Raw genomic sequence first — 12,602 nt, 5'->3', positions numbered from 1 at the left:
TTTATAACAGGTCATCACTTTATAGTGTTTTGGAGTTCTTCTGCTGCCTTCTCTGAATATCCAGGAGTGAGTTTTACAAAGAGCATTATGTTGTTTTATCACCCTTGCCATTTCCAAGGTTTCTTTTGATGTATGCTCTTTTATTCTTAAATCTGGGGTCTTCTTAGGGACATATCTGGAACTGTCCCCAGGCAGATAGAATCTGAAATCTCACAACAGTTAAAACCAAGAAACATTTGCTTTTCATTTTGTTCCTCTCTACTGATTATTTTTAAGTCATGAAAATACACTATTTTATTTTTAAATGTCAAGGTGAGTTCTCTAAAAATGGGATGATTGGGCAGTTTTTTCCTCCTTTATACTTTGCTGTAAAAAAATTGAATAAAAATTGAATACATGCTATTTTTAAAATAAAATCAGGGAGTTTCTGTTGTGGTGAGGTGGAAATGAATCTGACTAGTATCCATGAGGATGCAGGTTTGATCCCTGGCCTCCCTCAGCGGGTTGGGGATCTGGCATTGCCATGAGCTGTAGTGCAGGTCATTGACATCGCTTGGAACCCACACTGCTGTGGCTGTGGTGTAGGCCGGCAGCCATAGCTCCAATTCGACCCCTAGCCTGGGAACTTCCATATGCCTCAGGTGCAGCCCTGAAAAGCAAAAAAAAAAAAAAAAAAAAGAAGAGATTTGGATGATAACACACTATCACACACATACCCCTTTTAAAAAATGGAAAAAAGCAAAAGAAAATTTCATTTTGTCACTGTTCACTGTGAAACTACTACATTTCATTATTGAAACCCATGGCACTAGAAAAATAGGCACTCTACCCCATGGTCCAAACAATTCTAATGGCCTGAGGGGCATAGATGTTTCAGGTCTTGCCTTCTCCTCAGCCAACCAGGTATCAACTTACTGTGCTGATTGTTTCTAGCTTAGGGATTTAAGGAACAGATTGTCTTCAATATGTCAGCATTTTCAGGTGTATAAGCCCATCTTTGCCAAATTACAGAATTTTATTGCTCTCTGCATTTTGAAAAGTTTTCACAGAACTCAAAGAAAAGAAAGACCTGGTTAATTTATCAATAACTATTATTTCACAGCACCGTGTTGAATATTATTACATTAGATTGGTCACACTTTGTTTTTACTAAGAAAATGTTAACTCATATTAGTTAACAAATTTAAGGCAGAAAGCTATCTACGAGAAAAGCAAGCCAAGAGATAATGTTTACAATAAAAGCACAATAAGTAAGCATAAGGAAAAAAACCTTCCAATTACTTTTCTTTAAGTTCCAAGTAGTGGAATAATTTATTAGACTGTCATCTCAAGTAAAAATCCTGAAAATCAAGTTTTAAGTTTCAAAGGGATAATTTCCTTGAACTTCAGAAGTAGTCTTTCATAGCAGTGAACTTCTGTATACTTTTAAAGATCATCGTAGGCATAAGAATGATGGAGTAAGCCTTCTCATTAAGACTCTAGCCCTTTCTGATCTAATCAGGGCTACAGGAGAGAAGACAGACTGGTAGATGGAAACAAATTCCTTCTTGGACAGACAAGAGGGAGTTAGAGAAGCAATACCTCCTTACACAGACATCAACACTGGCAGGAGGAGCTGCCTGCTAGAGGACAAGGAACACATGTTCCAACAGAATTGGCCCATGGCTACATTTCTGCCTTTCTTCAAGAAGATGGTTGGAAGGTTAGAATTCAAAGAAGAATGGCTGTGCTTCATCAGTGAGAAACAGGTATGCAAAATAATCACAGATGGACATGTATGGAGCTGTCTGGTCTTGCCGGTCACATGATTGATCCTGTCAGTAAGACCCTGAGAATCCTATAAGAAGTGCAGCTATGGATGGGAGATTTGCCAGAGAATCTGGTCTCCTTGGAAATGTTAAACTGGTTTTGAAATTACTTATCCTCACACAGAGTCACTTGGAATTGGAGCAACCTTGGGAGACGTTTAGAAAGGAGAGGACTCTCTACTGTTGGACAGTGCCTGTCCAGTGGTTGGGTCTAGGGCACTTAAATACAACAGCAGATACACTTAAGACCTCTTGAAAGAATTGCTGTGGAGTGGGAATAGGGTTACTGAATTGAATAGGGGCTGTTTTAGAACAAAGGGATTATACCTTCATACCTTCTTGGATGATATTCCAGTAAAGACGTGCTCTCAAAGGAAACACACTCTTGGACATCAAATAGACCACTCAGGCACAGGGATGCTATGGGTTTGGAGTCAGCTAAAGCATAACTGTAGTACATCTGTCACAGAGAATGCCACACTTGGGAGCACTTTGGACTTAGAGCAAGAAAAGACATGTCTCTCAAGAGGAAGACTTCCCAAATTAAAGCAGTGCATCAGCACTGTGTGATCCATTGAGCAGGTAAAGACAAAGATGCTTCACAACCTGCTAGGGATAAGAGCCCTGATTAAAGGTCACACCATACTTCAGGTTCTGGCTCCCCCTGCTATTCTCCCTTTGCTATTTATTTATATGAACCTGTCTACAATTATTTGTTGCCTTCCTTCTTTTCCTCCTTCCTTTATCCCTTCCCCCCTCCCTCCTTCCTTCTTTTCCTTCTCTCTTTTTTTCCTCTCTTTTTTCTTCTCCCTTCTCTTTTACTATGTGTTATACTCTCAGTGCAGTGCTACTGACTCAATAGCCACACACTTTCCTTCTATAGGGATGACTCTCCTTTGTGCCATCCACATTCTCACCTGGTTGATTTTGGGACCCTGGCCACAACTTTGTGAAATGCCTGCACTCACCACTCACTAATTACCCCACACAGAGCCCAAACCTGTGGCCATGGCCTAATTTTTATCATCCTGTTCTAACTATCTGAGTCAACTTGCTGGGAAATGCTCTTCTTCCTTTGCAAAGTGTAATCACTAATTAGGTAAATTTGAGAGTTTCTGGAGCAGTTGTTTTGGGAAAATTCTAAGTATAAAACAAAAAACACAATATGGTTACCTATGTCAGAAAGTCACAGATATGAAGCAAAAAAAGATAGGTTCTAAAAATTAGACATAACTGCCACAAATAAAAATTCCAGAAAAAAAAGGCATGCAGTTTAAATCTAAGCTGAATGTCTTTATGAAAAATGTTATTTTCAAACATGTGGATGGTATGTGGATATAGGATTAAACTGTAGCCAAGGATCTCTAAACTGGATATAAACAAGATCTGGTGGTAAATGGTCAAGCATTTGGGATAATTCAACATGGATATCATCTTTAGAGAATGATTTGCCTAGAAGGATAGACTAAATCACTTTTGAATCTATAAGTTGATGCTCAGTTTCTCAAACATCCAAACATATGCATTAGTAATTAGCCTAGGTAATTCCATTGTGTGAAAAAAGACAAGTTTTCCTTGTCATTATGGCTCTAAGAGAGAGCTTAGTTCAGAGTATGTGTGGAGTAACCTTCAGACATGGAGAACTGATTACTCCCTAAAGACCAGAGATGCCATTTGTCTGGCCCGTTCCTTAAAATTTGCTGAGTGTCCATAATGTGTTAAGCTTTGTACAGAATATCAAGACCTCGTGGAAATTACAGATGTGGAACAGAAAAGAGAAAAAAGATTCAAAACAAATGAAGAGAATCTCAGAGAACTGAGACAACGTTAAATGCACCAACATCCATATTATAGGGGTGCCAGAAGGAGAAGAGAGAGAAGGGGACAGAAAAAAATATTTGAAGAGATAATAGCCGAAAACTTCCCTAACATGGGAAAGGAACCACTCACTCAAATCCAGGAAGCACAACGAGTACCATATAAAATAAACCCAAGGAGGAACACCCCGAGACATATATTAATCAAACTGACCAAAATTAAAGACAAAGAGAAAATCTTGAAAGCAGCTAGGGAAAAGAAATAACATACAAGGGAACCCTGATAATGTTATCAGCAGATTTTTCAGCAGAAACTTTGCAGGCCAGAAGGGAGTGCCATGATATAATTAACGTGATGAAAGGAAAAAACCTCCAACCAAGATTACTTTACCCAGCAAGGCTCTCGTTCAGATTTGAAGGAGAAATCAAAAGCTTCACAGATAAGCAAAAGCTAAAAGAATTCAGCAACACTAAACCAACTTTACAACAAATGCTAAAGAAACTTCTCTAGGCAGAAAAGAAAAGGCCACAACTGGAACCAAAAATGCCACAAATGACAAGGCTCACCAGTAAAGGTATGTATACAGTAAAGAGACAAAATCATCCATGCACAATTATGCCACCAAAATCAGAAATCATGAGAAGAGAAGGGTACAGATGCAGGACACTGGAGATGCACTTGCAATTAAGAGACCAACGACTTAAAACAATCTCATATATATATATGGTCTTGATATTCTTCTTCTCTTGTTCTCTCCTCTTCTGGTTTGATGACTATATTTAGTGTTGTATTTGAGTTTATTTTTCTTATTTGTTTGTGTACCAATTGATAAACAAATAAGAAAAATCAACTCAAGAGAAGAAGAATATCAAGACCTCAACTTGTAGGCTTGTCTGAAAGATACATACAGTGTTCTTAGCAAGTAACCGATCTAATGAGGATTCAGGGATTCAGAGTGATATTCTAGTATTTTAGAGTCTGTAGATCAACAGAACAGTTCTCAGTTGTAGTTCTTAGAAAATGAATAAACCTTAAGGATCAGTTAAAAGTGAGAGTAATATGGAGTTCCCGTCATGGTGCAGCAGAAATGAATCCAGCTAGGACCCATGAGGATGCAGGTTTGATCCCCGGCCTCGCTTAATGGGTTAAATATTCGGCGTTGCTGTGAGAATGTGGTGTAGGTCACAGATGCAGCTCAAATCTGGCATTGTTGTGGCTCTGGTGTAGGCTGGCAGCTATATCTTCAATTAGACCCCTAGCCTGGGAACCTCCATATGCCAGGGGTGCAGCCCTAAAAGGCAGAAGAAAAAAAAAGTGAGAGTCAGAGCCCTTAACCTTTATAAAGAGAATAAAAGGCAAAAATAGAGAACTCAATGAGTGGGGACTCATAAAGGGAAAAAATTGAGTGTAAAGGACACTTAGATCAGCATTAATTTTCTAGAGATAATTTCTGCAATTGTTTTTGAAAGGTATCTTTATTTAAATAAGTTTTCCTAATCTCTGAGACACTTCCTGAAGAGAAGGAATCCCGACCCCTAGATGCATTCTTATGGAACAGAAACACTCAATGAATCTAATTCTGGCTGAAGACCAAAGAGAACAAAATCAGGAAGATCTTTTTAAATAGATGGGGTATATTTTCAGTCAAATGTGAAATTTCCCTTCCTAGAGATAGATTTCATTTTACTGCTGTATTGATTTCATCTTTTCTGCTACCCTTCTAATATTCTGTGAGAGATGTGGCATAGTTATAGGCCACTTGGGACAATTATGATTGATGGGTAGAACCTGCTGGGGATATGTACAGGGAATCTGATAGGATGGGAATCAAAAGCAGCCTGGATTCCTAGTTTCCTGAGAAAAGACACATCATCATTTTCTCTATAGGTAAAGAAAAAAAGAGCAAGCCTTGAAAAGGACCTCTATTATCACCAAAGTAAAGCCTGACATTACAGTTTTTCTGAGGAAAGAAATGTGCATACAGCAAGCCCATTGATCACAGATCACTAAAGAACACTTGTGGAATTCTTATAATACCCTACCTTGTCTCACTTTCTGTACCTATGTATATAGTCTGCTTTACTTTAATTTATAGCACTTATCACTACCTGATATTATATTAAATATCTGTTTATTTTGTGCCTCCCTCACTAGAATATAAATCCCAAGATGACAAAGTCTTGTTTTATTCACTGCTGTATTCCCAGTGCCTATTATACTACCTGGCCCATGTTAAAAGATTAAGAAAAGAGTTGAATGAGAAATTCCTGTTGTGGCTCTGTGGGTTAAGAGCCTGACCTAGTGTCTGTGAGGATGTGGGTTTGATCCCTGGCCTCACTCAGTGGGTTAGGATCCAGTGTTGCCTCAAGCTACTGCAGCTCAGATCCAGCTTGTCTGTGACTATGGCATAGGCTGGCAGCTGTAGCTCCAATTCAACCCCTAGCCCAGGAACTTCCATATGCTGCAGGTGCAGCCATAAAAAAATAAAAATAATTTTTTAAATGTTTTATAAAAAGTTCTAGGAGTTCCCTGGTAGCTCAGTGGGTTAAGGTCCACCATGGTCACTGCTGTGGCTGGGGTTACTGCTATTGGCACATGTTCGATCCCTGGCCCAGGAACATCCATATGCCATGGGTGTGGCCCAAATAAATAAATAAAGAATAAAAAGTTCTAAACCATATCTGTAAATGCTTATGATAAGTTATTAGGTGAAAAGTGTAAAATCACTCATATACAGTATGATACCAACAAAGGAATATGCCAAAGTTTAATGCCAAAGTGTTGTGGTATTATGGAAAACTTTTTTCTTGCATATTTTGGCTTTTTTTTTCTCCTTTCTGCACTTGAACTTTTTAAAGTTTCTATGGATGATCAGTCATAATTTGATAAATGAAAGAGACATATCAAAAAAAGATTATCTTATGGCTTATTGATAACCTTTTTTCTGGTATATTTAAGAAAAAATGTTAATCAAATGCAGTAAAAATTACAGTTAGATGATCCTATGAAGAGAAGTAAAGATAATTTTATAAAAACTTTTTCTTGCCAATGACTTCTTGCAAGAAAAATTGTTTTGCAAATAAAACTGTATAATTTTAATTCACTTTGAAAACTTTCTGCCAAAAATGCATAGGTGAGGGTGACAATTTCTAATGAATTACAGAAAACAGAAAATGGTTTTGAAAGATGCCACAGTTTTTCTTTTGTTTTCAGATTTTTTAAATTCTATTTTTCCTTTAAGATGGTGAATTAAATGAGCTCTCATGAAGAGAGTGAGTCTAAAAGAAAAAAAATTAGTCTTGCTCTTCCCTTTGAATCTCATTTTGTAGCTCCAGGTTGCAGAGCTCTGAGGCTTGTCAAAGTACATACCTCATCCTCTAAACTGTTAGGGCAGTACAAGAAAGGAAAACCAACTGTGCTGGAAACACAAAGCCAACTAGGGGAGTACTGTGCACTCTTCAAGAAGTAGGCTTCTTGGAGTTCCTGTTGTGGCTCATTAGGTTAAGAACCTGACTAGTATCCATGAGTGTTTTTTTGTTTTTCAGGGCCTCACCTGTGACATAGGGAAGTTCCCAGGCTAGGGGTCGAATCAGAGCTGTAGCTGCCAGCCTACACTATAGCCATAGCAACTCCAGATCTGAGCGGAGTCTTCAACCTACACTACAGCTCACAGCAATGCTAGGTCCTTAACCTGCTAAGAGAGGCCAGGAATCAAATTGGCATCCTCATGGATAGTACTCAGGTTTGTTATTGCTGAGCCACAACAGGAACTCCCCAAAGTAGGTATTTTAAAGCCTGGAACACTTTGTTTAAAAACAACATAATTTGATAATAAAGAGGTAAAACAGTAACACAGCTGCTATGGGAGTGGGAGGCCTGAAGTCCCATGTATGAGGAGCTTCTGCTTTTATCCTTTCCCTGGGGGTGTTGGGGTGAATGTCATAGGGGATGTGGAAGCTCTTTAAAAACCCTGACCTGGTCTAATCTCCTCTTTCTAGAGACAGAGGGGGAAGGAGACTGGATGGGGCAGTGATATGTTCAGTGTCACATGTGTTGCTTGATTAAAATTGTTCAACTGACTTGTAAAATAATCAGTTTCCTAACAAGAAGATTAAGAACATATGTTGGGTAAATACTAAAGAAAGTAGCAATATAAAAAATGACTAAGAGAAGTAAGACCCCATTTTTGACATTAAAATATTACACACACACCCAGTGTTATTACCCAAACCTATTCTTTCTATACCAGAGGAAATTTTACAACAGACTTAGGAAATAGGACTTTCTTCTATTTTTTTCTTTAATTTGGAAAAAGTATTGAAAATACAGAAAAGTATAGAGAATAATACAAAAAAGACTATCATGGAGACATGCTAATTTTTTGTCTTTGACATATATATGTGAATATATATATATATATATACATGGCTCATAAACACAAGACAATGAACTATAAAAGTCTAATAGTTTTAAACCAGGAGAATCTCCCTGAGGATGAATTATGTTGTACCGTGAGGTCCTAATGTTAGATAATACAGAATATAAACAACAGATATCTATATAATACATATATGAAGTTGGAGTTCCCGTCGTGGCTCAGCAGAAATGAATATTACTAGCATTCATGAGGACACAGGTTCAATCCCTGGCCTTGCTCAGTGGGTTAAGGTTCTGGCGTTGCTGTGAGCTGTGGTGTAGGTTGCAGACGTGGTTCGGATCCCACATTGCTCTGAGCCGTGGCGTAGGGCAGCTATAGCTCTGATTAGACCCCTGGCCTGGGAACCTCCATATGCCACAGCTGCAGCCCTAAGAAGACAAAATAATAATATACATATATGAAGCAAAGACAAAATGTATGTATTTAAATGAACAGTACATTTTATATACTTAATTATTATTTATTCTATAACTTTTAAATATATTTAAAGTATTTGTATATGTATATATGTATTTAAATGAAAGAAACATATTGGGTACAATTGAAATCCTCTCTATTCTCTTTTCAGCTCATTCCTCTCCCTCCACCGTTCCCAAAAGCAAACACACTAATTGGATGACCTTCACATCTCTCTGTATCTAAGTCTTCCCAGTATAATGGGAATAATAATAATAATGCCTACTATTATTACTGTGTAAAGAAGTTTTGAAAATGTAGTGAGGTGTTCCCTGTAAAGTGTTAGGAACAGTGTCCAGCACGGAGTAAGCACACAAGGCCAGTTGCTGGTGGTGGTGGTGGTGGTAGTAGTAGTAGCAGTAATATTTGGAAAATCAGCCCATGTGGAAGAGTTCACAACCTGGTATGTGGAGAGGGCACAAACTCTGGAGCCTTTACTATGTCATCTGGATCCTCTACACCTCTTTACTAGTTGTATGGGCCCTGGGACAATGACAGTATAGAGGTTCTGGGGCTGCTGTGAGCATTCAGTGGATATGAAAGGTGCTTAGTGCCTTGTTTTAAGGACATACTCAACTGTTAGAAATAGTCCAGGTAAGTAATGCCTTAGTATTCCCTTTTTTTTTTTTTTTTGTCTTTTTGCCATTTCTTGGGCCGCTCCCACGGCATATGGACGTTCCCAGGCTAGGGGTCGAATCGGAGCTGTAGCTGCCAGCCTACACCAGAGCCACAGCAACGCGGGATCTGAGCCGCATCTGCGACTTACAGCTCACAGCAACGCCAGATCCTTAACCCACTGAGCAAGGGCAGGGATCAAACCCGAAACCTCATGGTTCCTGGTCAGATTGGTTAACCACTGCGCCACGACAGGAACTCCATGCCTTAGTATTCTTAAAGCCCATCCTAGTTTTAAAGTGCAGAAGCAAACTCACAATTTTCTCACAGCAAGAAGTCAAGGGAACCTAGTGGATGGAATTGCATTGATTAGTTTCTCTAGGAGCACTCTTCTGTAAATACAGCCCTGTCTGCTCTCAGCTCTGTGGGAGGATAAGGAGACCCAAAAGGTGGGGGGTTTTTTCCTTGCAAAGGAGTGACTAAATCCTTTTGAAATTTTTCTGGTAAGATCACCAAGATAGGGAGGCCTAGAAGATGCTCTTAAAAATAGACTAGTGCATTATGGAACAAGCACTTTATCATTCCAAAGCACTTCCACACATATTATCACCTCTAACCTTCACAGCCACCCTAGAGAAAGGAGGTATTATCCCCATTTATCAAAGGAGGAAAGTGAAGTATAGAAAATTTAAGTGACTTGTTCAAAGTTCCTCTATTAGTAAGAAGAGAATCCAGCTCTTTCTTTCTAGCTCTCTTACTGACTAGTTGGAGGTTCAGGATTTTTATTACCCTTTCATGGCTGTATGGAATGTTCCTTGCTGGCGTGTACTTAACCATTGTGGGTTTTATTTTTCCAACTTTTTGGTCACTTTGTTTCTTTTAGTCAACTTAATTCTGAATCCCTTACCCTTGCCTATTACATCATAGATGCAGTGTGCACATGTGCATGTGTGTTTACACATACATATAAGCATATGCTGAAGGACAACTGAGGGTTTTTTTCATGTTTTATTCTTTTTAAGTGTACTTTTAAAAGATGAAAAGCTTAGCTATAGGTTGAAGACTAATGTGATTCAGCCAAATTTGACTATGCTAAATCACTTTTTTGGATTGCAGCCTAAGAAATAAATCAATCCCGACGGGGGGGGGGGATTTTTCACTTTAAATGAACTATGTTTTGTTTTGTTTTCTGAAAACACGATTTAATTTCTTTTATAAAAGAAGAGCAGAACTTTTGTCATCTCCAGCTGTCAAACCCATCTCCCATATTTTTGCCCTGCAGCATAAGGAAGGGATATCAGGTGACAACACCCAAATTTCAACTAGTCACGCAAATTACAGACCTTTCTATCATGATATCCTCTTGCCCTTCTGCCTTTCCCCTACAATGAAGAATGAGATACAGTTTAAATCAAAATGACTCTCATGGGCAATTTTACAGAACAAGTGGAAAGCACAGAGTCTCCCCTCCCCTCCCCCACTTCTCCAGCTTCCCCTGCTGGGCCAGCCTGTTCACTCTTTCCAGACAGGCAGGAGCTAATAATTAGAAAGACCTTTCCCATCCCAGACAGTGATGCTTTGCTTGGCAACAGCCCTGTTTGCTTTGAAGAAAGAGTTTGACAAAGTAAATATTTACAAAAACAATTATGATCAGATGCCAAGTCCTACTTCTGCCCGACACGTGAAGTGTGAAACAAGAATGGGTTTCTCTGTGTGGCACCACACTGCCTAGTGGTGGGGACTGATCCAAGTTTTGACTGGCTCTATCATGAGGCTGGTCATATCACAGTCTTCCTGGACTCTTTCCACAGACAACACGAATGATTTTGTTTAATGTTGAAGAGTCAATTCAGAAATATACCAGTTTGGGACCATGGGAAAGAGTCTTTAAATATTATTGCTTCTAGCAGTAGGGGAGAACTTCGTGAACTGACTAGAAAGGAAATTAAAGGCAGGGTTAATTAGCACTCAGGAGATTTCGTTATTTTTAAAAAAAAGTTTTTTTGAGGTAGGCCGCTTATTGGCTAAAACCTAGTCACATTTGTCTTTTTTTTTTTTTTTGGTCTTTTTTGAGGGCCGCATCCGCGGCATATGGAGGTTCCCAGGCTAGGGGTTGAATTGGAGCCACAGCAAGGCAGGATCCGAGCCACGTCTGCGACCTACACCACAGCTCACGGCAACGCCAGATCCTTAACTCACTGAGCAAGGCCAGGGATTGAACCCATGTCTTCTTAGATGCTAGTCGGGTTCGCTAACCGCCGAGCCATGACAGCAACTCCATAAAAACAGCCATATTTGGATTACCTGTAGATCTGTTATCTAAAAACTGGGACCTGAGACCTCTAATGCGGTGAGAATCAAAACAGGTGTCCTCGCCTGTACCCCATATGCACATTAGCCCATGGCCTTTGCACAGCCTGTTAAACAGCTGAATTGGAAACAATTGTGGTGCAGGCAAAACACTAGCCTGAAGGCCTGTCTGTCTTGGGATTCAGCCATTTACATTGATTTTTTTTTTTTTTACCCATGTTTTTCATGAAACACAAATATTTGCCATGGCAACTGGGGTGTCACATGACATGCTGCTACATTAACAGTGTGGAAATCTCTTAAGGGGAAACAGCCCACCAGTGCTGCAAATACAGTGAAAACATCTTAAGGAAGATGTGGGCATTAAAAGATGAGGGTTTGGAGAGAAGAGGTAACAGTTTACTATGTAGACACAGTAGTATTAATTTCTTCTGTGCCACTCAATTTCTCTTTCTTTCTTTCTGTGTTTAAGTGGGAGCAGTTGTAAACGTGACCACATAGAATAAGCCCAGAAAAAACACTGCCAGCTGTCTCCATCTATGATGAAAAATTTCAATTATTGCAAGTCTGTTTGTGGCTCATAGACATAAGAAAGCAAGCTACAAAAGTCCAGCACCTTGGAGTTCCCGTCGTGGCTTGGTGGAAACGAATCTGACTAGCATCCATGAGGATGCAGTTTCAATCCCTGGCCTTGCCCATTGTGTTAAGGACCCAGCGTTGCTGTGAGCTGTGGTGTATGTACCAGACATGGCTCGGACCCCCAGTTGCTGTGGCTGCTACAGCTCCAATTCAACCCCTAGCCTGGGAACCTCCATATGCCCCAGGTGTGGCCCTAAAAAAAAAAAAAAAAAAGTACAGCACCTTTAAACCAGGAGAATGTCCATAGAATGAGTACACTGCACGGTGAGGTCCTAATATTAGAGAATACATAATTCTTTTCCCTTCTGAATTAAGGTATCTGTGCAAAATTGGAGAACTTGCTTTTTTATTCTATGCTTAAAGATGAATGAAACCTCACAATAACACACCCTATGCACCACAAACTTGGATATAAAGCAACAGATTTGTATTCCAGACTCCTGGACCCTTAACTTGCTAGCAGTACAGATTGACTCAGTCATTTAGTTAATCTCAAAATAATGCAACATGATTGATTT

General features: G+C 39.4%; 1 protein-coding gene across 1 annotated transcript in view; it reads right to left on the bottom strand.

Moving 5' to 3' along the window:
* Positions 1-12,602, bottom strand: part of LOC125120784 (IQ domain-containing protein H-like) — a 147,403-nt gene that overhangs the window by 108,101 nt on the left and 26,700 nt on the right. The window contains 1 exon segment of the mRNA XM_047769211.1: positions 10,495-10,517. Within this exon segment, the coding sequence (XP_047625167.1) occupies positions 10,495-10,517 (23 nt within the window).

The sequence above is a fragment of the Phacochoerus africanus genome, chromosome 2, assembly GCF_016906955.1.
Source record: "Phacochoerus africanus isolate WHEZ1 chromosome 2, ROS_Pafr_v1, whole genome shotgun sequence".
In the NCBI taxonomy this organism is placed as follows: domain Eukaryota; kingdom Metazoa; phylum Chordata; class Mammalia; order Artiodactyla; family Suidae; genus Phacochoerus; species Phacochoerus africanus.
The sequence above is the reverse complement of the archived record's forward strand: the minus strand, read 5'-3'. Positions and strand labels throughout refer to the sequence as shown.